Raw genomic sequence first — 25,560 nt, 5'->3', positions numbered from 1 at the left:
GAGAGGCTTCACAGATGCAGACTTCTTTCAGAATTTTAGAATGATAAGGGCGACCTTTACCTACATATGTGAGCGCCTCTTTTTAACACTCTCATGGCAAGTTTTGCTTGAACGCAGAATAGTGACGTTTGTCGTGTACCAATGACGTATAGGTCGGATAAATGCGACCTGGCCGTTCAGACTGAAGTCGCATGGCAAAAGATCCGATACGTATCGGAATTAGGACCACATGTCCAAGTGGCCTGGGTCTCATTTGAAAAAATCGGATCTGTGTCGTTCAGACTGTCATGAAAAGATCAGATACAGGTCGCATAGGGGCAAAAAAATCGGATTTGGGTCACTTGAGCCTGCAGTCTGAACGTAGCCTATGTTCACTTTTTATCGTTTTACGTAATTCCAACGAATGGTCATTTTTGAGGGAGCATTGTGACAGTTAAAGTCCAGCCAGGTAAAAAGAGAGCCACCTTCATGAAAATTCAGACTTTGAGCTCAACAAACCTCGCTGTCCCGCTAATCTCACTTTGTCGTACAGGCGTCTGACATTTCTGAGCTTTGTTTTTACTCCTGCCACATTCTTTACTCAGTGTGGGCTAATTTTTCATTCCAATATTAAGTCCTCCACCTCTGTGGAAACAACACAATCATGGCTAGAAGTTACAAAAAAAGCCCCACAGTTTTTCTGTTTTTGTGATGTTTTGTTTTGCAGTGTATCAAAATCAAAATGCCATAAATCGGAAGGAAAAATAACAGAAAACAGATTTTTTTTTTCATTGTTGACAAAAAATACTGGAAAAAGTGGTTCCCCTACATACTATTGATATTTACTACTTACATTTTTAATACATTTTCATCCACGTTTCGCCTTTCTGCTCTTTGTAAACACAACCTGCAGCTCAGCAAATCCTCCCTGATGCATCACTGATGCCTAATTTGTAATCACAGATTTTCTCCTTCATTTCATAACAGAACAATAAGCTCAAGGATCTCCTTACACATCACATTTTAGTCAGTAGTGATTGTTTCCACTGAGGTTTATTCAAAGGAATAGTAGATGTGCTCAACTCAAAAACTAGATGTAAGACAGACAGACGTGTCAAAGGCTTGCAAACCTGCAAAAACTCTGAGAATAGCCTTCCGTCTTTAAAGGTGAATGAGCCCTACCTTTGTCCAGAGCTCCCAATGAACCTGTTCCATCCATACAGGAAAACAATGCAGTTCAGAGAGGATTAAACATCAGTTCAGAGACTGGGAGAATCGCTGCTATACTGCCGCTGCAGAGGAATCTCCGCAATGCAGTGTAAGCAGAAGATGAAACCCTGCAGTCTGTTTCTCCATGAACAGAAAAACTACAAGGTTCACTCTGTTTGCTTACACAGCTCAGAGGCTTTACCTTTGGTTGTTTGGCTTCAGCTCGGCTGCATGAGTAGCGCAAGTTTTCGGCCTCGGCCTCTCTTCAGTGTTTAATTTATTTATCACTGTTGAGAGGATTGAGATGCGAACCAAAGAGTTTTACATTCTGCTACAGTTTCAGCTGAGGAATGTCTTGAAATATGATGCAAATGCTCACATCATCACGTCAGCCATTTCAAGTATTTTTTTGTTTTGTTAAGTTTTTTTTTTTTTACAATTTTGAATTAAGTGGAATCAAATACAGAAATGTGATATCTCTGGAGCTTTTTTACTCATAACCAGTGTAATGTTGGTCCAAAGCTTTCAAAGTATTAGTACTAAATTTATTTTGGTCTTCACCAGTACTCCCAGGGCTTGACATTTTTCCTTGTTTCCTCTGAATTTATACAAAAAAAAGAGACTTCACTGTGTTTTCCTGTCTTGCCTCTTTCCACCTTGTAAAGTGCACAGCAGATTGAACCTTGCTGCCTGGGGTGTTGTCAAATGTCATTCTACAAAATGTGGGAAATCACTCTGTGAAATTTAGCTAGACAAGACAGCCTGATGGAAAACGTGTGAGCTAAAAAGAGTTGCAATCCCATGACAGGATCGCTTCAGGAACGAACAATAATTGTAGACTGGCGATGCCTAAAAACATGTAAGAATACCATGTCAGCAGACCCCCGACCTGGCAGTAGGTTGTGATTTAGGGGACTTTGGGAGACATGTTGCATCGATGGCCCACAAAAAAATCTCTTTGAAGCTCACTTTGCTCAATACCCTGCAGACCCGAGGATCTGCACCCTGACACCTAATGGCCACCTGGAGCTGGGTGCCCTTTCAGGACCCAGGGGATCCTACTCCTCAGAGAGGCGAAGCTTTACAGGGTCCAGAAAGAGCAGCGTGATGAGCCTGGGCAAGAGCAGCCTGGAGAGACGCTCCCTCTCTCTGGTAAGTCATCCACAGACACTCATGGATGCTTCTCAGCCTGTTCACTACAAAGCATGCTCTCACATCAGTATCAAATCCACGTGTGCAGACTTTAAACTGGGCCCAGATATGCCGTCAGTCATGGTGAATGCACAGCTTCATTCAGGGTAATTGTATCTCATTTTGTCAGGTGAAACCATAATTCGTTTCTGCATTCATTTGGTATGTTAATAGAGAAATCAAACTCGGAGGATAAACAAACAGAGATGATCAATAAATTACACTGTGTGGTTAGATGGTGTTGGCTGTTGTGATTGACTGAAATTATGTTGGAGCTATGAACTCCGCATTTGCACATGATTGCACACATTATCAAACTCCACTGACAAATATATTGAATCCAGTGGTTATATAACATCCGCTGCCTATACACCGCTTTGTCCTGTGGAGGGTCGCAGAGGGATGGAGCCTATTCCAGCTGACGTAGGGTAAAAATGAAGGGTGCACCTTAGATAGGTTGCTGGTATTATCAGAGCCATTTAAATTACCACATGAATTCTGCATCAATGTGTATTCTGTACCAGCTGCTGCCGGTACTACAAAAAACCCCACATCAATCAATGTATAAACTTACATTATGCTACTTAACACACCAAAACCTAAAATCTCCCACATCACAAATCGGTACGCGTCAAAATGTGCGCACAGTGCAGTCGACAAACAGAACCTTAATCAGATGCAGTTATTGTTCAAAGTAATACTATTATTAGGACACGTCTAGCGTCACCAAATAAGGTGGATTTGTGCTTCACATATATTATTAGATACATGGAAGATTAGCATAAGGGGTAGCACTGATTACTTGTAAAGAGCATTTCTGTTTTTTTGCATCAACTGCTGCCCTGACTTCCACATTCAAACCACATAATTGTACTCTATAGTCAACATACAAACGATTACATTACATGTGCACAGTAGGAATCCCCCAGTGTTGTGCCTGTTGAACTCAAACCTTAGCAGAGAGAGAAAGTGAAACACTTCTGCGAGGTTTCGTTCGGCATACAGTTGCCATGGCAACTTCTATTATTAATTGACTGTTCCCCTCTCCTGTTCAGTTAAACTATGTGAGAAGTGCAGAGAAAAAGACGGCAGGGAGGAGAAAGCAGAGCAGAGAGACGGCGATGATGAGAGACAGGAAGGGCGATGCATTAACAGGAAGATAGAGGGGAGTGAAAAGCAGAGAGATGATAAGCTGTGGTTTAGCAATGCTCTTACCGCAGAGGTTATAATGTTAAACACAGTGGGCGTGGGAGATCCACTTCTCTGTGAAGCCTCCTCCTCTCCTCCAGGAGCATTCCGAGTTTATTGATATCAGAAGGCACCGGTTACATCACTTAGGGCAAAAGCATTGGAATAAGCGTTGAAGAGAGCTGTTTATGAAGAATGTCATGTTTTGTTTTGTTTTGTTTTGTTGAAGTTTGTGAGCAGTTAGTGTTTGTTCTTTGATGAAATCACACACATCAGACTATGAATCAGTTCCATCTGTTTTCTGGGTGTTTTTCTTGTTTCACTCTGTATCAGATGCTGTTGATTGGACTCAGTTGAAATGTCGGGTTTGATGTTTTTCTCTGTTGTGCTGTGGGACAATCAGAAGCTCTCTCATCTGTGTAATGGGCAGGCTGCTTTGTTGGGTTAGTTAGACAGTGACTGAATTATGATACAATTTAGATGATGATGCATAAAGAAGTGGAGACAAGTGCACACTGGAGTTTAAAATTTAAAAAGGCACAAGTCACAAACAAGTCAAAATTGCATAAAAGATTGCCTAGAATCTGCTGTTCACTCTCAGGATGATTTCAGAGGACATTGATGTTTTGGCACTTATAGTGTGTGCATTTTGGACAAATATACACTATATTGTGTATATTAAAATTGTAATATACATCTGATTTGATTAATTGAATAGTAGCACTCATTTATTTGATGTAATTTACATTTTAGGTAAAGTTGTGGAAGGTATTGTGTGTTTGACAGTGAAAGAAGCCTACACAATATACTGTACATTAGTAACAGCCGCTGTCTGTGATTAAGGCCAAATAGTGTGGAACAAATTGTCTTGACAGTAATATTTGTCTGAAACATACACACTCAGTGTTCCTCTTGAGTGATCTGCACTGCTGTTCTGTGTGGACTGAAGTGTTATTTAACATTTAGCTTAGACTCGTCAGTGCAGTTTCTATAGAGACGGATTCCCCGGTATATGGCCTTTGCTCACACTTTGACTGACAACACGCATGTTTCCAAGGGCAAAACATATAATTAGATCTATGAGGCTCAGAGGATTAGACATGCGGAAACAAACCGAACTGGTTATGTTCCTTTAAGTGGAACTGGCACTCAGGGGTTTGCATATTCAATTTGATGACAGCTCACAGTGCACAGCAGTCTCATTTGGAAAAGACCAGTTTATGTTTCATTTGTTCGGCCATGTAGTTGTTGTTTTATGTAATGGATGATTGGCATGCAGTAGCAGCCATGCTCCATACACTTAAACAACTTGTACTAGTTTTGTGCAGCAGCTTCACTGTGGTTTCTTGCTCAAGAATGCCAGTGGTTGCAGGGTATGAAAAAGTGTTGCTTTATCTCTGCAGTTACCACAATGGTCTATCTACCAACTCCTCTCTGTTGACCTGTAACAAGAGGAGTATTTAGGTTCTGGTGGCAGGTTTGCCTTTTTTAAATTTTGTTTATTCATCAGTGGCATTGCACATTGCAGGATCCTCTTATTATTTTAGTTGTTTTCGCCATTTAAAAAAGTAAATAAGGAAATTTGTACTCACTAAGTTAATTGTGAAATGCCCGTGTTGACAGTGTGGCTCTTTGATGCTTGGTTTGGAGATATGCTGGCTCAGTAGTGGCTGTGGACTGCTGTGTTTCTTTTGCAGCGCCACGGGCGCAGTTCCAACTACCACAACTGGGGACACCCTTTCCCTCCACAGTCTGCATGGAGTCGCAGGTAGACAATCAGATTTACTTTCAGCAACTGATTTCATGTGTTGCCTCAATGAATTCTTAATACCTTCATTAAGCCTTAATTACGTGCATGGAGACATCCGACTTTTGCTGTTGTTTTATGTTGCTCTTAGCTTCATGACTGACTGCTTAATATACAGAATAGTGTTGCTTACCTCATGAATATGCATTAGCTTTTAATTGTACTCTGAATCTCCTCGGCTCTGCAGGTCTAGCTCGAACAGCCTGGGTCGGAGGAGCTATGGGTTCAGCGGGGCACCTCCGGTGGGAGGCAGCCTTCGTGTTCGCAGCACTCGCTCTCCCCACTCCTACGCTTACGCTGCAGAGCAGGAGTCCCTTCTTTCTCACCCACCTCACTCCCACCATCCTCTGCTCCCTCATCATCCACCTCCGCCCCCACTGTTCCTCTCTCGACATTTTGCAAGGAGGGATCGACGGGCTCTTTCTCTGGAGCTCCCAGAGCTGCTTCGGGCAGGTGGACAGCCTCCATGCCTGCCCCCCATCCACCCAGACCCTGGGAGGAGGAGTGGGTCCAGGGCAGGAGGGTCCCTCGCAGGAGGGTCGGCTGGTGGTAGTGGTTTAGGTGTGGACCACCGGGACTGTAATGGCAAGGCGCCGGGTCCCCACACTCAGCTGATTGCTGAGGTTTTCCCCCAAGTCAACGCCCGAAAGGACAGAGCAGACCTCGATGATGAAACAGACTATGTGAGCGGTTTTCTTCTTGATCTCTGTAGATTAGTTAACAGTGGTTCTGCTTTCATTCACTGTGACAGAGGACTTATACATCCAAACAACAGACAGTAAACATGAATGGTGATTATATTTTAAGATGATAAGTTGTCACTTTATTCTGTTAAAGCTGTAGGAACACAATAGTAGATACTCAAGGTTTAGAAGAGATGCTAGAAGAGTTATTTATGGTTTCTTATTGTTGTTGTTTCCGTGAGAAAAGAGAAGAGCCTTAGGGCTTCACTCAGGGATGCTGCTAGTGATAGATGAATGGAAAAGTCTTCATTGTTTTTCCACAAACTGTCAGATAATAATGCCAAACAAAATTAAACATAAATCATGATAGGAGTTGGTGCAGAAATGAGTGACTAAAGTGAATTTGCAGTCATTTTATGAAATCTCCAAGTACCCCAGAAACCCCCTAAAAGATATCTTGATGAACATATTCAATCATTGTTATATATATATTGTACATACAGTAGTTAGTGGCTGTTGATTCATGTGGTACAATCAGTAAAAAAACTTCTGGTGATGCTGATTCTTCTCATCTGTTTTCCCTGCTCTCCCATGAAGAGTTTGTGTTTCCGCATCCAGAAGATGATGGAGGTGTACAAGCCAGACTGGTGTGAATCCAGAGAGGAGTGGTCTGTGTACCTGTTCTCCCCTCAGAACAAGTGAGTGAACAACCTCACATCATTCCCACGTGTGAACGCTGACGTCAAACGACTGAGAATCAGTAATGACAAAGGATGAGCATGTCCTCTCTTTGGGATATTCAACGGTTGTAGGGTTTTGTCTTTTGACTTCTGACCTCCTTCAAGCCCTTCATCAACCATCTCTGTCTTATGTGTTGTAACGTGTGATGTGAGGAATGCTGTGACTGATGAAAAGCACATCAAACGTTTTTTGATAAATACATCTAAAGTAATGTTGGGTGTAAATTTTTCTTTTTGCTTATATAGTCATATTCCCTTGGTGAAAGTCGAGCAACGTATCAAATGCCTCACTAGTCAAATCAGGACTTAACAGCATTTCAGTCAAAATCTATCAATAGATGGTATTAGTTTTTTGGTTGTGCTGTGGAGGCTAGAATTTGTTTTGTTTTATTACATTACCTGATTAGTATAAACTGTTTATTTTTGGTCAGGTTTTAAATGAGATCTCCTGAAATATATGAGTTTTTAAGGTCATATTTGGTTAATTTTGCTGGTCGAACCAGAAGTAACACATGATTAGATCAAATAATGAATATCAGACCATTCCCCACACGCTTATAGGATTTTGTTGGTTATTCAGCAAGTCCTTTAGCGGCATCTCTGTAGCTGGTGTAAAGATTCAGATACGTTCAGTCCTTGTGTGTGCATAATCCACCATATAATCTGCTGATGTGCTTCTCTAGTCACACTTCACATGTAAGACCCACTGTCCTTCCTTTAAAACTTTGGTCTTCTTTTCACAAGTGGGAGCTGAATTGAACAAGAAATGTGCAACAAATATAGCCTAGCCACGCTAGACAACCCACGGCAGCAAATTTAATTCTCTGCCAGGGAGGGTCTAGTTACCTTCCATAAGGCTCGAGGCTGGATTCTCCTAAAACTGGCCGGACGAATCACCATGAAGTGTAGAGTCAGAAGGCGGGTGTAACGAAGTGACGACAGAGGCGTGACGATTCTGACAGAAACAACCGGCGCACAATAAACAGTTATCTTTCGACTCGGCTTTGGCCACAGCCCTTAAAGATTTGAAGCTAAAATTCAACTTGAAAGATAAACAAAGGACGGCACTGAAGTGTTTCATTGAGAAGAAAGACGTATTTGGACTTATGCCGACGGGATATGGCAAATCCTTAATATACCAGTTGGCGCCGCTGGTTGGGAAGCTAACGGGACTTAGCCACAATCCGGCGCTCTAGGAACTACGTCAGCCTATTCGTTGCGCTGATTGGTTGTATACCTACCCAATTGCTGCAGAGTGATTTGAAAGACAACCTTTTAGCCCGCCTCCCTCCCTGTCGAGTGGCCCTAGACCCTTGTGCCTTCAGAACATGTGTCCAGCGCGGCTAGGCTACAACAAATATCAAGTTAGCATGAAAACAAAATGCCCATTGTGTGGCCTCATGTGTCCGTATGCTACTTGTGATCCTTTGCTCTGGCAGACTGTTTCTGCCAGCCTCTTTATTCTGCACTAAGCACGGAGAAACACAGTGTAGAATAAAGACTCGACAAGCAAGACCAATGGCCCCGAAAAACAAATGTTTGCAGACGTAGCCGCCTCTGTCCAGATACTGTGAAAGAACAGGAAGCTGCACAGTCACACCATTCGTCTGTTTACATTGAACTGCTTTCTCCTGGCATCTTGTTAAAGCGATGCTGCTGTGTTTGTTCCGTAGCACTTTCTTCTACGCTTTTTTTTTTTTCCTGGAGACAGAGCTGTAGTCTGTGTTGTGTTTCCACCAGCATTCAATTCATTGCTGCGACAAATGCCCCTGAAAGCAACATGAAAGAAAAATCACTCAGTCATCCACTCGCTCGCTCACCCGATTCCCAGCGTGCTGATAGCCACTTAAGGGAAGCCAGGCCCCAGGGCTGTGTTTTGGCATCCTGGCAGGTGCCATCTGTCAAGCAAGGGCTCTGTGTGTGTCTGTGTGTGCTAGTGTAAGGCTATATCTTTGGTGGTGTCATGTAGCGCGTTTGTACGTGTGTTTGGATGACTTTGCATATGTGCATGTGGGAGTGTGTGTGCTCATATTCGTGTGTGCGCTCTAACGAGTGTACCGAGGCAGAATTAAAGTGAGCCGAGCAGACAAGCAAACCAAAGGAGAAAGAAGCCAGCATCAGAAGTTCAGAAGTTGTGTCTCAGGTGGGATAAGTGCTAACGCAGCTGCTGGTCACCATCAATTTCAAGGGACAGGGTTGCCAGATTTGAATCGATAGATAAAGGGACAGGGTTGCCATGTCTTGAGGAAAAGCATTCAGATTAGCACATTGATTTCCTCACCCAGAGAGCAGGTGCAGCAGTAGGTATATTCTCCTCCCTTTATAGCTGGCAGATGAGATGAGAAGTGGGATGCCTTCGTTCAGCAGCTGCCTACTGCCTGGTCTGGCTCTGGAGCTGACGATTTGACAACTTTTCAGATGACTAAAAATGTTAAATCTATTCAGTGATTGTCCCTGCACCGGTCGTTCTCTGCCTTTTTGGTATACAGCAGCTTGAAATGACAAAATGCCTGTCTGTGATTTTGCAATGTGCGCAGTATTTCCTTCAAAACTTTACAAACTGTTAGATTTGACTGATTGTTTGACGCCAAAGGAGGCAAAACCATTCAGCCTTTTGTATGAAACAATAAGGACACAAATGAGTGGATAAGCAGAAATACAAACCAGAACTCTGTGTAATGCAAAACAGTTAATGTGCTTTTTCCCAGCAAATAATGACTCCGAGAATATTGCATTTAAGTTTTTTATTTACCTGATTAGAAGTTGTTACAGCACGTAAACAGAAGCAGTGCTGGCTCACAAAATGCTAATTGGAAAGGATTTACCTTTTTTATTATTATTATTCTGTGGAGTTGAAGATGTTTATCGCCACCAGACACAAAACGATTAGACTTTAAAACTTGTGTTAAACATGATTACACTCTCTGTGCTCTTGATTCCATTAATTGTGCCGTCTTTCGATCTAATTAATCACTGCAAAATATCAGATCTTTACAGAGAACCCTGTTTACTTTTGCACATAAGATTCTTCAGCTGCTCAAGTTATTAAGAAACGAACAAGTACCCGTAGAGAAAAATTCTCGATCAACCCTTAGGTTTTTCTCCTATTTTTGTCTGCGCTCTACCTCGCTTTGTTTTTCTCTTTTCAGGTTCAGACTGCTCTGCCAGTCCATTATTGCTCATAAGCTGTTTGATTACGTGGTCCTGGCCTTTATCTTCCTCAACTGCATCACAGTGGCTCTGGAGAGGCCGAAGATTTTGCAAGGCAGCCTGGTAAGACCGATGATCCTCCATTGTGCCCTTCATACTGTCGACGCTGAGCACTGTTTACTAGCTATATGTGTTGGATGCACATTGAGAAAAACATATTCAGGTTTCTGTCCTTCCCTGGTTTATTTACTCATGTGGCAAACTTGATTGATCCGCGTATGGAACATTGTGCCTAATGGATGCTAAAGTAACAATAATGAGAAATCACTCTGCACTGCTGCTCTGACAAAAGGCAATTACCAAAATAAAAAATAAAAAAAGTATCCAAAATGGCACTTTCTTGAAGCTCTCGCTGTATTCTGGCATCAAGCCACTTTACTGCAATCAGGCACAACATAATTATTGCATAATAAGCTCTTTCCAAAGCAACTGAAATTGAAGCATTCAAATTAAAGCGCACCGGCTCTTCTCTTTTTTAGCATTTTAATTTAGCAAAAAGATCTAATTTTAATTTAGCGAAAATACTGACAAATGCAGTCAGTGAAGTTTTCAGAGTGAACCACGAAGGAGCAAAGCAGATCGTGATTCTCTAGTCCTGCGTTGAATGCTTCTGATTGAAGCCAAGTGCAGTCAAATGTAAACAGTTTTTGTTTACAGGCTTCTCTCTGCCACTGCCATCAAGCGCTTTTTGCCTTAATTTTTTGCGTCTTGTTTGCTTTTGTTACAGGAAAGACTGTTTCTCACAATTTCCAACTACATCTTTACTGCCATCTTTGTTGCAGAGATGACTGTTAAGGTAAAATGCCAATACCCTTCCTCTCCTTACTTCTGTTGCTATTGTTCTGTTCGTCTTTCCAGCTCCTGTCTCAACCTTGTGTCTCATTTCATCTCCCTGGACTCTCTTCTCTCCCATCTTCAATTATCTGCTGGTATTATCTCCTCCTTTTTAAAACTGCTGTCTTTCTCCTGCACATTTATATTTTTGCTCTTTTTCAGCCCCCCCCCAGGTATTATCACTTCACCTCCTCTCTTTTGCACCTTTTCACTTCTTATATCTTCTGATTTGCTCTGTGGTTTCCTGCAACTTCCTTTTATCCATTCTTTCTTTACCTCTTCTCCTTTCTTATCCGCATCTCCCTTCGTCTTTCATCTCTAGTTTCCCCTCCGTTTTATTCCCCTCCCCCTATTACTCCTTCCTGCTTTTTCTTGACAATTCTGAAACGTGCGGTTTAATCAGTTGCACATGTCCCATTAGCGATGGGCAGCCTGATAATGAAGTTAATTAGAAGGCTATCATTCCTCAGCTGGCCTTTAGCTACTCCTGGAATTCCCATCGATAAACAGACACACACACACCCTCTTTTTAATCCTCTAATCTGCTGTCCAGAAGACATGGCGTCATCTATTATTTAAGGCCCCTGTGTCTTCAGGCCTTTTTTTTTCATTGGTAGAAAATCCTGCAGTGATTAATTTATGATCAGAGATAATGAAGACACATGTAGCACGATGATGCATAGATAATCTCATCATATGTGCACATATATGCAGCTGGCCTGTGGTTGAACTTAACTTGTCGTGCAATTTCTTTCTTTTACATCTTGATCATCCGTTTACTTCAATTCTTTCAAATACGTCATCCAGCCGTTCACATTTTCAGTAGCTGTATCTTTTATGAGCCTTGGTCATTTGATTAACTTCATGTTCAGTCCTGTACGTTTCTTATCATTGTCTCTGCTCTTTCGCCCCCCTGATCTTTCATTTAATCGTTGGAAATCCATTGTTATCGTCTCCTGCGCTGCTTCATTTGCACACTCGTCTCACTCGTATCAATGACTGTTGCAGTTTCTCTGGAACATAGCAATTGTCAGTAAGTTGTCACAATTGAGGGGTCTTGTATTTGTGTGTTTGTTCAGTGTACCAGCTTATGCCAGCTGTAGTTGTTTTGCTGCAGATATTCCCCACACACACGCACACACTCTCAATGACCTCACTAGATCCATGGCACAATTTGTCCTGCAGCTCATCATATAAATATTAAAGGTCTCATATTCTGCCCATTTTGGCAAATTCATGAAAGTCTTGCATGCCCCCCAAAATGTGCGTTTCAATATTTCTGCTAAAATTATTGCAAATATGGTTCGTGTTCCCATGGCTGTACAACTCCTGGTTTTGGCTGAATTATGTGTGGCCTGTTTCAGTGTCTGTAGCTTTAAATGCAGCTGAGCTGCTGCTGTCCAGCTGCTGGCACAGATGAGAAGTAGTGTGTGAATCCAAGACTTTATGTTGCTTTAAGTTTCTCTGTGAGTGATCATTTTATATGGAAATGTCAGAGAATTCACCGTACAGTATCAATGAATGCACTGTTGTTTTTAACTTATGTGTTAATTTCCACACTGTTCTCAGATATTTTAGGTTGAGCAGAAATATCTGTAGAGACTGAAAAGACCTGGCAGACTGAGTGGCTGCAGCTCATTTTAAACGGTTCACCTGGATGCAGCAGGCAGTGAGAGGTTAGGATTATACAAATCCTCAACAACTGGGTCCTCAGTTACTACTTATAAACTGAATACGACTCTTACTGACTTGTACAGCCAACACGCCATCTAGTTGTGGGGTGCCTTGAAAAATTGCAGTAATAAGTGTCTTCATATTCTCGCAGCTTTTATTTTACATCTCTGAGAGTTTTAAATGAACACAACGTAATAAAAATGAATGAAAGTATTTGACCTTTAACATCGCGTTGTTAAAGGCTCTCATAATGTCCTCAGGGGGAAAGTGAAAAGCCGATGTTGAAAGTGTAAAGAAAAAATGCACACATACAGATTTAACACACACTCTTTTCACTGCATCTTGGATTGTGGCCATTTTTAAGAGCTGCAGTATCAGTTGAACTCAAGCGTTGCCAGACAACATGACCGATATTTTATTTTATATTTTTTTGTTTTAATTTTCCTGACTATGTCCTATTGATGCAGCCAGGCTGTAAGGGGAATTTTTGGCAAATCCTTGATCTGTGGCAGCTTTCCACTCATTTTTGAAATATTCATCATTTTGATCTTTTGACAAATTAAAAATTAGATTATAATACCCACTACCTGATTTAGTTTCTCACATCACATGTAAAAATACACCCCCTGTCTAAAGTTTTGAGACGGGTTCTAATTTATATGAATGAGAAAGTGTCTCAAAACTTTTGACAGGGGGTGTAACTTTGAGTTCATGATGTGTTAACCATTAGCTGTGGGCTGTGTGCTTGGGGAGAAAATACTGTGCGAATTGTGCACAGTGTAAATGTTTGCTTACTAATAGAATGACTCCTTATGTGTTAAAACCTGTTAGCAATTTCCTTTAAACAAAACAGTTGGATGAAAATGAACAGAAAATGATATCCTGCTGTGCTGTTTGTTGTAATTTCTAGATAAATTCATTGCTATTTTCTTCTCACTGTATCTCGCCCTCCTTTCATCGCTGCTCCCGTCCTCCCTCCCTCCCTCCCCTCCTGTTGCTCTTAATCTGTTGTTCCAGGCTGGTCAGTCTGATCTCTCTCCAAGGAGCCCTAATTAAGCAACCACACTAATTAAACAGTTTCTTCTCTGAGACACGCCCCATCACAGGCTGCCTGTTCTCATCTCCTGTCCACACACACACACACACACACAGATGAGTGGTAGTGATCAGTGTGAACTGTGTTACCTGCACACGCTGGGTGTACCCTTGAACATCAGGCTCTAATTAGAAACACACACACGTGTAGATATTCCTGGATCAGGTAGGCTAATTGTTTATTTGTGCTACAAAGCCTCAGGCTGTTTGATTCCTGCATCATCTCCAACTAAAAGTCTGGTGGTGCATTCCCCTTTGTATGCAAACAAACATGAAATAATTGACTTACTTTTAATTGCAATAGTTCAAAAGCTGCGGTCCAAAGATGTGTGTAGGTCCTCTGGTTGTAAGTAGGCTACCGTATGAGCACACTTAGAGTAATAACAAAATAATGACAGCTTCATTCCATCATGAGAATCCTGTCCAATAATAACAACCTTCAGAGCTTTACCGCCTTTTAATTACAAGCAGCGGCGTTCGTACAACAACAAGCATATAACTGCTCTTGTTTATTTGATTTTTGATGATTGATAATGTGTTTTATTGTGTTTGGGGACAATTTAGAGACTGTGGATGAGGCTGATAAAAGAGAGAGGGGTACTGGGGACACCGGAGAGGAGGTCAAGAGGAAAGGGCTAATGGAGGGGTGGAAACATAGACTGTATATAAAGATGGACGTAGCATCTGGCTCCAAAAATGAAGCCCACCCGGAAGTGTCAAAAACTTGCAATATCACGCCGTCCGCTAGGGTTGGCTCCAAAAACCTTTTTCTCCATAGACCCCAATTCATTTTTGGAAAAAATAAAATTTGATAGACTGATGTTCTACAGCTCAGGATTTTTTCCCCGTTAGTTTTCATGGTCAAAATGAGAGATCAGGTGGCCGATCTTAAAAATAAATCAATACTGAATTTTAAATAAATCGTTAAAGTTGGCGGAGCCAGGGGGCGTGGCTATACTTGATTGACAGTCCCATAGACTGGTCCTGCCCCGAGTTGCTCTCTGGTCCAGCCTGTTTGATGACGCTTTTTACGTCACTGGCTCCAAAAAATCCAAAATGGCGAGCAGGAAGTAGCAAAATCCAGGCTTCATTTTCTCGGCGTTGAAACAGACGGGTGACGTCACGGTTAGTTCACGCCTGAGTGGAAAGAAGGAGGGGTGAGGATGGGGGAGCAAGAGGTCAGATAAAGGGGTAATGTAGAGTCTGAAGGGTTGACGATGAAAGAGATCTTGAAAGTGGCGACAGGTTATAGATTAGAAGAGAGAAGGATGGGGGAGTGCAATCTCGTCTCGTCCAGAGGTGTGGTTTTCATCACTATTCACATTTTATCAGAGTCCCAGGGAGGTCGGAGACGTCCTGTTGTCCCCAATAGGGCTGGGATTAGTCATTCTGCAGTAAACTTTCAACTTTGCTGTTCCATTTGAGTGGAAGTTTTAGGTTAGCTGGCTTTTAAAATGGTTTCCTAGCAGATGTAGAGCTGTGAGAAAGGGATTCTCTGCTCCTTAGCCCGCTACAGTAGCAGAATAACGACGTCTATAGTGCAGTACTTGGTTACAGAGAAGTGAAATCTTCCAGTATGTGGCGATTTCCCAGTGTGCTACTGTGGGTGAAAGAGAATCACACCCTCAAAGTGAGGGTCTTGAAGTCAGTGTCTGTTTATTAATGCAGTGCACAGCATCTCACACACCACCAGGTGAAGGGAGAGGAGCTCCTTGAAAAAAATGGATGACAGTATTTATACACTTGTACCACTTTGTTTAGCTACGTGTGAGCTCTCTGTGTTCTGGATAGTTACTCTTTTGTTCTGACATGGAAAGATCTTATCCGGCACAGGGATGTAACTCTCGCTTCAAGGCCACCTGCACATTCCCAGACTTTTAGACTCCTGTAAAACAAGTAACACTGTCTTCAACCAAGTCAACTGTATTTTTCCGTGTGATGATATCTTCAGGAAAAAGGTTTAGCTGTTATCTAGATGTGAATAAAGAAAAGTTGCTCAAATTTGTTTTCATTGCTGATATGCACTGATAATTATTTTTACTCTTCTACACCAAAGTCCTGAGAAATAAGGCTCACTAGTCCTCAGTTTCAGCATTTATTTCTTTGCTCTGAAGACCAGGCTTCAGTTTAAATAAATAGGGAGAGAGTTATAGCTTCATTTTCCACGCTCATAATTCTGTCTGTCAGTTTTGATCAAAAGTGCTTTAAAATTTTGCCTTGAAACAAAGTTCATAAAGTTTCTCCCAACTCTTATAATACTTCTTGTGGTCACAGTGTCATGACTTGTGTCAGTGCAAAAACACAATTGGTTTGGTGTTTCCTGGTTCAGCGACTATCAAGCTGACAGTTGGCTTTTTGGGGAGCGTGGCAGGTCATGTATCCACCATCTTTGGCGTTAAGGAATTCTCCCATAGATTTCTATTCATTTTAAAGGGGGGAAATTCTCCTTTATAATGTCTCTGACTGTCCTGAAATTCATCTGAATATGTGATCTTCTCTGTGATATCATTTGATGGCGATGCCGTTCGAACTTGATTACCAGTGAGTTTGAAACAGATTCGATTGTGTGACGTTGTTGTGAAAGGCAAAAGAACACACATACGCTCACAAAGGTTCTGCTTAGAACACTTCAGAGGACAGCACCTAAACTCTAAAATTTGCTGATTTATATTATGGGGATCTGCTTTTTTCAATGACTGTTTAAGTCTTTTCTCCCCCACAGCATGAGTAATACATGTACACAAATACAGACATAGACTCATGCTCAGTTTTTGTGCCTTTTACCTGCTAAAACTAATCAGACCATTATTACATCTTAGTAGACCTGACAGACTGAGCATTTTAGCCTTCATTTTCACTGCTTTGTGCATTTACATACCCAATTTCAAGTTGCTATACGCATTTTTTCCTCTCATTTTAAGACTCAGCACTGTGTTTTTACCCTCTCAGTTGCTTCATTTTTTCCCTCCCATCCAGTGGTAGTCATTTAACTATGGGGCTGTCATGAAACGGCAGCAACACTGAATCATAACACTTCCTAAGGAGATTAGTAACAGAAGCTGAAGAAAATCAGGTCACAATGGAGTCTACTATCTTCCTTTTTAGCTTTAAGTGAGATTACTGAGCAAATTTTTTGAGTCATGTCCTTATTTAAGACTCTCCATACAGTGTGTCTCTAAATAAACGCCTTTTTCTAAAGTGCCCTTCAGACTCTTCACACTTAGTATTAGCTGCTCAGATCTCTTTACGTTAAGACTTTTTTGTTGGAAGCAGTAGACTAATATTAGCACCACACATCCCCTATACTGTCCCGCAAAGTAAGAAAGTCTTGCAGCGGAAGCTTAACTTAGTACCTCTAATCCAGATATAGAATTCCCAAACTAATAAAACTTAATGTAATAATTAAATGTAATTAATAGTGACCCTACAATAAATCCAGCAGGTTTGGATACAGGCTACACTGCTGCTGATGAGCACATTTCAGTCATTTCTTGAGTTGATCAGGGGCAGCACTGACCCAAATCTGGTCTGAGTGCCACTAAACAGGCTCATATCTAATTTAAAACACACAAAAAAAATGTTTGAGAAAAGCCTGGCATATGCTAAATTTTAGTTTTTTTATACTCATTGGAATGAGGTCAGAATTCCACATGCAGTATATCAAATCTGTATATATTTTTAACTTAAAAGAAATAAACTGAAGCGTAGTGTGGTGATTTGTTTAAATGTTGAAAAAGTCACAAGAGCCTTGAAGCAGGAGATGGACTTGTTTGCTTTGTAACATTTAACGAAAGCCACAGGTTCTGCTAACCCAAGCCCGTTTGTTGCAAAAGACTGAGTATACATAGGGTTTAAGGTGTAAACACGTCTGTACTGTCAGAATCCTGCACTTTCTTTAGCTACTATCCACCCTCATGACCCCTTACAACTTGTATACTTTACAACAACTCAGCTCCGTTTTATATCTGTCGAGCAAACATCTAGAAAAACTACATAAAGGTCAGAACCAGCTGTCTCTGATTCCACAATACATCAAAATGTGCACATAGTCAGACACATTTTCTTTGCCCTGTCAACCTTGGTCGCTTCCTTGTCCCGAATTCTACACGTCTGCAAACTGTACCTGTGCCGGAAAAATGATCAGCACACTTGTTTCATGCTCATCATGTGTGATTTTCATTAGGTTTTCACTTCAGTCTGTTCATGTCGTGATAAGATGCTGCGTCGTTCCACGTTGTTCAGGCAAACACTGTAAGCAAAGCAGCTCTTCTTCTGCCATCAAGAGGTTGTCATCTTGTTGTGTCAGGCGTGCATGTGTAGAATGGGTCCACAGAAACTATGAGTTGGTGTAAATGTAGCATTTTATAGCGTACACCCATCAGCAATCGACCACGGTCACTCATTTTAAAGTCACCGTGTGGCAGCGTCAACTTACAAAATCCCATTTTAAACATCAGCTTTCAACAAATGCTGCAGCGACAAGCGCAATAATTACCGTGTTTTCTGCTCAATCAAATTGCAAATGGAGTTTGAATGTAATTTAAATATGAATTCACTGTGACGTATTCGCCCTGTCGGCCAAACGACAGCTTGTAGCGCGTGAGGAGAGGAACAGGCTTTGATAATAATAGCGCTGGTATTAGCCTTCTATAGATTTCCCATGCATCATGTTTTATCATGGTGACATTTGATCTGCTTAATGGAAGCCCCACGGCATTCCACTAGATCCACAGGGGCTTCAGTATAGCCGACTGCTGTTAATAACACAGCGGACACATTAAAACTGGCTATCCAGGCTGTCAAAACGTGACAAAAGATCTACAGTATAGGATATGACAGTGCCTCACCACTGTACAGCTCCACCAGTGAGGACAGATGAAATGTTTTCTCACAGTGAGAGTTTGGACCCTGTTGGCTGTCAAAACAATGTGGAAAGGCTGTTTGTTCCTAAACAGAGCTGTATGGAATCACCACTTCTGTCAGTGTTCTGATGCATGCTGTAGGACTCCCTCTGTTGTTTTTTAAGCTTATCTCTCATTATCCAGCCGTCTTTCTCTCTCTCTCTCCCTCTTTGTCTCATGTTTTTCTTTTGAATTTTATTTCATATCATCCTTTGACACCCAGCTTCTGTACATTATTTCTACAGAATTTGGCTGCTACCATCCTTCAGTTTGGGTACTGTGGTGACAGTAATTATGATTGTTCAGAGTCTAGTAAATGGAGGTGCTGTCTCAGTGTTTGAACTGTTTTAGACAGGTTTCAATTATTACCTCAGTTTCCTTTTGCATAATGTAGTGAGCAATATGCAATATATTTTAAATCTTTCTTTCTTTTCTCTTTATTTGTTTCAGAGGGACACTGCACATTAATAAACATTTTATATACATAAAAAAAATGTAAATGCACCCGAATTAGCCAAAAGGCTAGTTTGCATCGGCTGTCCCCCCTGCCAGAATTAAAAGGCCAATAGGTTTTATTGTTTCTCAATAATCTGCCTTTTTACTTGGATTGGCAAAATTAAGGACTGCATGAAAACATGTATATGTGTGGTGACTTTTCATTTCTCTTGCACTTTTTTTACGTCTACGAACTGTACATATTAGAAGCACTCAAAGAAAGATGTGATGGGAAGATGGTTTTGTACATTTTAGTGACCACTGGACTTTATATAAAGGAATCAGAAAGTAAAGATAAGCTTCCTAAGCACACACATCCGTGGCTTGTAAGTGGTCGAAAATGTAGGACGGATTTGAAAAGTTCCTATCGTTGTTTCTTCTATGTTTTCAGCCTTCATTGTATTGTGTTGACGCTGACATCAGTCGTGTAAGCAGTAATGCGGTCTTTGTACCGGACCGTCACAGTGAAGATGACTCTTGATTTACCGGTCAGTTTTTGTTCCAACCCTCACTGATGCTCATGAGCTCTGGACAGACACCAGAAGGTTGAGTGAGGAAAAAAAACTGAACGATATTAGTTCCCTCTGTTGGGAATCTCAGACGTAGAGCTAGGATGAGGAGCTTGGAGTACAGTCACTGAAAGGAGTCAGGTGAGGTGGTTCAGGCATATGATCAACATGCCTCCTTGGTGCCTTCCTTGGAGATTTTCCAGGTGCATCTTATTGGGAAGAGACTCTGGAGTAGATTCAGGACTTGTTGGAGGTATACTATATCTCAGTTGGCCCGGAAACACCCTAGGAGAAACTTGAAAACATTACTGGGGAATGGGTTTTCTGGAATGCTCTACTTAGCCAGCTACCACCACAACCCGACCCTGGAAAGCTGGAAGAAAATGTATGGCTGGATCTTTGTCAATACAACCTGACAACAGCTGCGATGCTCTGCTGGCAAGCTTCAGAATTTTTAAACAATGAAACATCCACAAGCAATCGGTACATTGTCAATGCAAATGATCATCCAAAGTGCTGATTTAATAAATGCATGCACGCTGCAGTCAGTTTCAGCCATTTTCAGTACAAAAAATCGCTAATATTCTATTTGTAAATAAAAAATATGACGAGAAATACAAGGAATATTGGACGCGCATCGCGAGGTGCATTTCCTTGAAAACGACCTGTTCGTGGATTTTATACCGACTTCAGGACATGTTTTGGACAAAATAGTTTACTGGCTTGTGTCGTCTGGATGTAAAAGGTTGGATTATGGCCGTTTTTTGTGGAATATTTTCATCTGTGTGTAATAATGAACCCGGAAATGTGAGTCGCGCTGTGTACGTTGAAGCCGTGTATAGAGAAAGGATGGATGGATATTCGTTGTTTGTCAGACAAATGTGTTTTTCTCACCCGCTGTGGTAATCACATCTGAAAGTGGTTTATACCGGCGGATTCATGAGAATCTAAGCTTTCCATCGGTGTATAGTGTTTGTATAATCGCGTTTGCAGCCTTCGGACATTCTTTAAATTCCTATGCAAATTAGTAGGTGTACCGCCGGCGGGACACTGAAGCTTAACGGGTCAACACCAGCAACAACTTTTCCCGAAAGCTCAATTTTTCCATATCACTCTTTAGTGGTATTTTCTGCAAAACAAGGCAGACAAGCCGACTCTGACTTGTAACTTCTGTTTTGACATGACAGTCAAATTGTTCATGCCATGAAAGCACCTGGCAGGTGTCAAACGATGTTGCTCACAAACATCTGCCATCCGGATTTTCCTTCACACTAACCCTTTTTGATCTCAAAACTTTCTGTTGTTTTCTTTGAGCCCTTTCTGCCTTTCTCCTCTGCCTTTGACTTCCTCCTACTGATAGCTGGCTCACTGTTTCCTCAGAATTGTTGATCTACCCCTCCTCACTCATTTCCCCCTTTCTCATTTTGCCAAGTGAGTGAGACCTCCCACCCAGCTGTAACTAGAGGATGACAGACCACTAAAGTACAGGAATGAAATATGTGCAGCTCATAAAGTTTGCAGCTTCAGTCACAACACACGCCTTCTTAATATTTTGCCCTCTGTGTCATGACAGTTTGGGAGTCTAGAGTGTAGAAGTGTTTTATTTAAGAGGATTTTGGGCAGACTGCTGAAGTGGCACAGTGCACTGTCAGCGGTCTGGTATGCACTATGTCTAAAATTGTAACTCTTTTCTTAAGTTTAATTCATAGACATTTTCTTTGGATACAGTACAGTCAGCAAAGTTCAGTGTCAACATAAAAGCTGATGAGCTGCACAAACAAATCCATAGGACTTTGATTTCACTGTGGATTTGTCTTCCAGTGAGGAATGAATGTTGGATTTTTGAGTGCTGTAGATTTAACACCTCTCTAACTCAATCACACACATCTCCTCTCCTCTCCTCTCCTCTCCTCTCCTCTCCTCTCCTCTCCTCTCCTCTCCTCTCCTTTCCACCTGTTTGAGAAGCTAAATAATCAATCTGAATATTAAACAGTGTGGATGTGAGTCTGCCCATCTGGCTGCCGTTGCATTACCTGTGTGGCCTTCAGCATCTCTCTGCTTTCATCTCCCCAGGTGGTGTCCATGGGTTTGTACGTTGGGGAAAAAGCCTATCTGAGGAGCAGCTGGAACATTCTAGATGGTTTCCTGGTCTTCGTGTCACTGATTGACATTGTGGTGTCCATGGCAGGCGGGGCTAAGATCCTGGGGGTTCTCCGTGTTCTCAGGTTGCTCAGGACGCTGCGTCCTCTCAGGTCAGAAGAACAAATGTTTTCCTGCATGGATTGTGTTAGTAATATGGGAAAATATTTGCCTCTGCGTGAGATGAGAAGATTGTTGCCCTTGTTGTATGTGTCTGTTAAGTATAAGGATACATCTGGCAGACAGTTAACTCAACTCAGCATAAACACTGTAAAAAATGGCAAACGCATATCCTGACTCTATCCAAGGTTAATAAAAACCACTTAACAGCACCTCAGTGCACCTCATCACTCTGACCAGTTGCCCGGCAACACATTCCAGGAATTCCAGGTACTTGTCCGAGACAAACGAGAAATGATCCGGGACCAAAGTGGAACTGTAACTTTCACATTTCAGGTTTTGTACAGATTAACGCGAAGAGTTTTTCGGACATACTTTGCATTCAAATTCTCACAAGTCGGTGTAAACCATGTGACCTGTCCTTTCCAATTCTCCTCAAGCTATGTTAAGGCGTTAGTGTGAAAAAATTGTCTTGAATTCACATCAAATTTTAACTATAATTCGAACCTGCCTACAGCTGTGCATCAGTCTCCACACATTTAATCCTGTATGTAATTACCTGTAAACTCATTTCGCGTAGATATGTCATTATCCTATAGCTTGTTGTTGTCTGTTAGCTTCTGTAAATTTCAATCATTGCATGGTAGTGTCATATTACTGGAATGTGCAGAACTGAAGCTTTGTTTGTAAAATATTGCTACATACTGTATAAAATAATCCAATTCTAAAGATAGATCAAACACCTGCTAAATAATATGTTTGATAACTTCTCCGTCTGTTTTCATGCTTTTGCATTGGCTGAATAAGTCCCACAGATTTTACAACATAGACCTGCTGCATATCGTCACGTCTCAAGTAATGTACTGTAGGTGCATACTCCACTAAGCACACATTTTTACCTATTTCTGAGTTCCAGAGTATCTCAGCATTGTGGCTCATGGGGTTAAACACACGTAATGTAGAAAATGAAATAATAAGCTTAGCGCTGCTAGGCAAATTCTGTCACTTTGGATCAAAGTCAGGCTAACTGCTTCATCCTGTTAAAAGTGTCGGTGCTAAGTAGCTGCTTGCAGTAGCTTAATAAAAGTGGTATTGATCTCCTAATTGAGCTCTCCACCAGAGCGCAAATATGCATATTTTTCAAAATGTCAAACTATTCCCCTAAGAGCCTCAGCCGGCTGTGTAGTGTATTGGATAGCAGCATGTACAGGCATTCAAAAGGCACTTAAATACTGCAGTAGTACTTGTACAGCCATATATTAAATGGTAAATGGTTGTATTTATATAGTGCTTTTATCCAAAGCGCTTTACATTATACATCACATTCACACACAGATGGCGGGAGCTACCATGCAAGGTGCTAACCACGACCCCATCAGGAGCAGTTAGGGGTTGGGTGTCTTGCTCAGGGACACCTCGAGCTCGATGGGCCGAGGATTGAACCAGCAGCCTTCCAGTTACAAGACGGCCACTCTACCCACTGAGCCGTGCCGCCCCACACAAATCTATGACGTTTTTTTCCATATTTTGGAAGACATAGAAAATCTGCATTAAAGGGCCAGAAGCTGGACTCGAACCCACGTCTCTGACACAATTTACATCATGAATCACCACCTTAACCAGTTGAGCAAATGTCCACATTTTAGCCAGTCATTTGTTCTTGTGGTTTGTTCCATATGCTTTAGCATTTTTTTCTTTTACATATGATCGAAGACAGCATTCCTCAACCTAGTTTGGTTTTACAGTGAATGTCAATTTATTCCTCCTACACAAAGATTGCAAATAGTGTATTCATGAGTTGTCAACAGTTGAGCTTTTTAGTTACACTTTATTTGAAAATTTTGAAAAGAACGCAGCGGTGAAATTGAATCATAAAAATGAAGGATCCATGAAATGTATTAAAAGACGAATAGAAATTGTGTGAAGCAGATTCATGTTTTCTCTTTTTTTCTGCCTCCCTCTTTAATCATTTTGAGACATTTCAAATTTATCTTGCAACCCTGGGCTATTCCCAAGGGGCAGGTTGCATTAGGTTGCCTGCACTAGAAAAAAATGCCCCTCCCAAAACAAGAAAAAAAAACTTATGTCAAGGAACTTTTACTTTGAAATAAGTGAAAAATCTGCCAACAGAACAAGTGGAAAATGCCTTGGTAAGATTTCTTGAAATAAGATTTGATATTTAGAATATTAAGATCTTAAAATTAGCTGGGAAAACTTATTTTAAGCTGCATTTTATCAGGATTGTCAAGCTTAGGTGTCTTAAAATAAGCCAGACATGTTAAAAAAAAAGTAGTTTTTCACTCAAAAATAGATTTTTGCTTTCATGTAACCTCCTAATTTCAGATGTATTAACCCTCCTGTTGTTCTCATTTATAGGGACCAAAAAGATATATTTTCCTTGTTTGAAAAAAATCTCAAAATTCAGCCAAAAAAATTCCCCAAATTTCTGAAAATTTGTGAAACCTTCAGGAAGAAAATTCCAATAATTCTGTAAAAGTTTTAATTAAAAAAAATCCCCAAATTTGTCAAGAAAATTCTTGTAAATATTTTCAGAAAATGAATAAAAAACTTCCAAAAAATCCTAAAAATATCTAAAATGATAACATATTTATCAGTAAAACTTCTCATAAAAATCAACCAAAATCCAGCAAAATTCGCTGGATTTTGGTTGATTTTTTGTGTGAAAGTTCTTCAGAAACATTTTTAACATTTCATTTTTCCACCAAAAAATGTTCAAAAATTTTCCCAAAAATGTTAAAAATGTGGACATCAGACGTTTCACTGTGAACATTTTTTTTTTTTTTCACCTTTTCAAATTTCAAAATGGGTCAATTTGACCCACAAGACGACACGAGGGTTGAACTTATTTTGAGATTTCTTGTAAAATTCACCTCAAAACAAAATAATTTCAAGATTGTTTGACTTAACAAGATATTTCCGTCTTAAAACCAGTCCCTCCATCTGCTGAAATGTCACTTTTAAGTGAATTTATCTTCAATCAAGTGGGATGAGACATTTTGTCTAAAAATAAGACAAATACACTCGGTAAGATTTAGAGTTTTTGCGGTGTGACGAAGGTGTTAAGAGAATGAGTTTGACGCACCTTAATTTACACTAAATTATGGTCAGTTTTGTTCTTAATGAATTCCTGCTGTCTTTTCCTTTTGTGGTTTGATTACAATTCTTCACAAGAAATGAAAGCCAGTGTATGCATACATAACTGTTTACAACCATCTCAAAGTGAATTAGATGACTGTTTGAATTGTTGGATTTGATGATTACATAACTGTTGTGTCTTTTTTCTCTCTTGTGTGCTTTCAGGGTGATCAGCAGAGCTCCAGGGTTGAAGCTGGTGGTCGAGACCCTCATCACATCCCTCAAGCCCATTGGCAACATTGTGCTCATCTGCTGCGCTTTTTTCATAATCTTTGGCATCCTTGGTGTTCAGGTAAGGTTTTTTTTATTATTATTATTAATCAGGCTTTTTAATTAGTCCTGAGACAGTCAAACTATTGCCAACTAAAGATGACGTAGCGCAACAACCCCATAGTCATATAAAGTTTTCATACAGATGAGAGTTAAAGTAGGTCAAAATGTGCTTTCTGGGCCACAGTTTATGCTTTCAATTTACATCTAGAGCAAAAGCTAAGCCCAAGAACTGGAGGACTTACCATGATGCAAAGTGCTTGCGAGTAGTATCCAACTGCACTTGAAGACATTTCATTCCACGTCCAAGAGGCGTCCTCCGTTCTAATGGGCTGGTTGCTATTACCAAGAATTTCTGTT

At 40.9% G+C, this 25,560-nt stretch overlaps 1 protein-coding gene across 1 annotated transcript in view; it reads left to right on the top strand.

Annotated features, from left to right (window-relative positions):
- Window positions 1–25,560, top strand: part of LOC110951180 (voltage-dependent T-type calcium channel subunit alpha-1I-like) — a 285,257-nt gene that overhangs the window by 204,855 nt on the left and 54,842 nt on the right. The window contains exons 16-23 of the mRNA XM_051945256.1: window positions 2,177–2,340; window positions 5,265–5,335; window positions 5,562–6,057; window positions 6,655–6,755; window positions 9,947–10,070; window positions 10,735–10,803; window positions 21,589–21,767; window positions 25,096–25,222. Of these exons, the coding sequence (XP_051801216.1) occupies window positions 2,177–2,340; window positions 5,265–5,335; window positions 5,562–6,057; window positions 6,655–6,755; window positions 9,947–10,070; window positions 10,735–10,803; window positions 21,589–21,767; window positions 25,096–25,222 (1,331 nt within the window). The remainder of the gene's footprint in view (window positions 1–2,176; window positions 2,341–5,264; window positions 5,336–5,561; window positions 6,058–6,654; window positions 6,756–9,946; window positions 10,071–10,734; window positions 10,804–21,588; window positions 21,768–25,095; window positions 25,223–25,560) is intronic.

The sequence above is a fragment of the Acanthochromis polyacanthus genome, chromosome 3 (genome assembly GCF_021347895.1).
Source record: "Acanthochromis polyacanthus isolate Apoly-LR-REF ecotype Palm Island chromosome 3, KAUST_Apoly_ChrSc, whole genome shotgun sequence".
Lineage (NCBI taxonomy): Eukaryota > Metazoa > Chordata > Actinopteri > Pomacentridae > Acanthochromis > Acanthochromis polyacanthus.
This window is presented reverse-complemented; position numbering and strand designations above follow the sequence as displayed.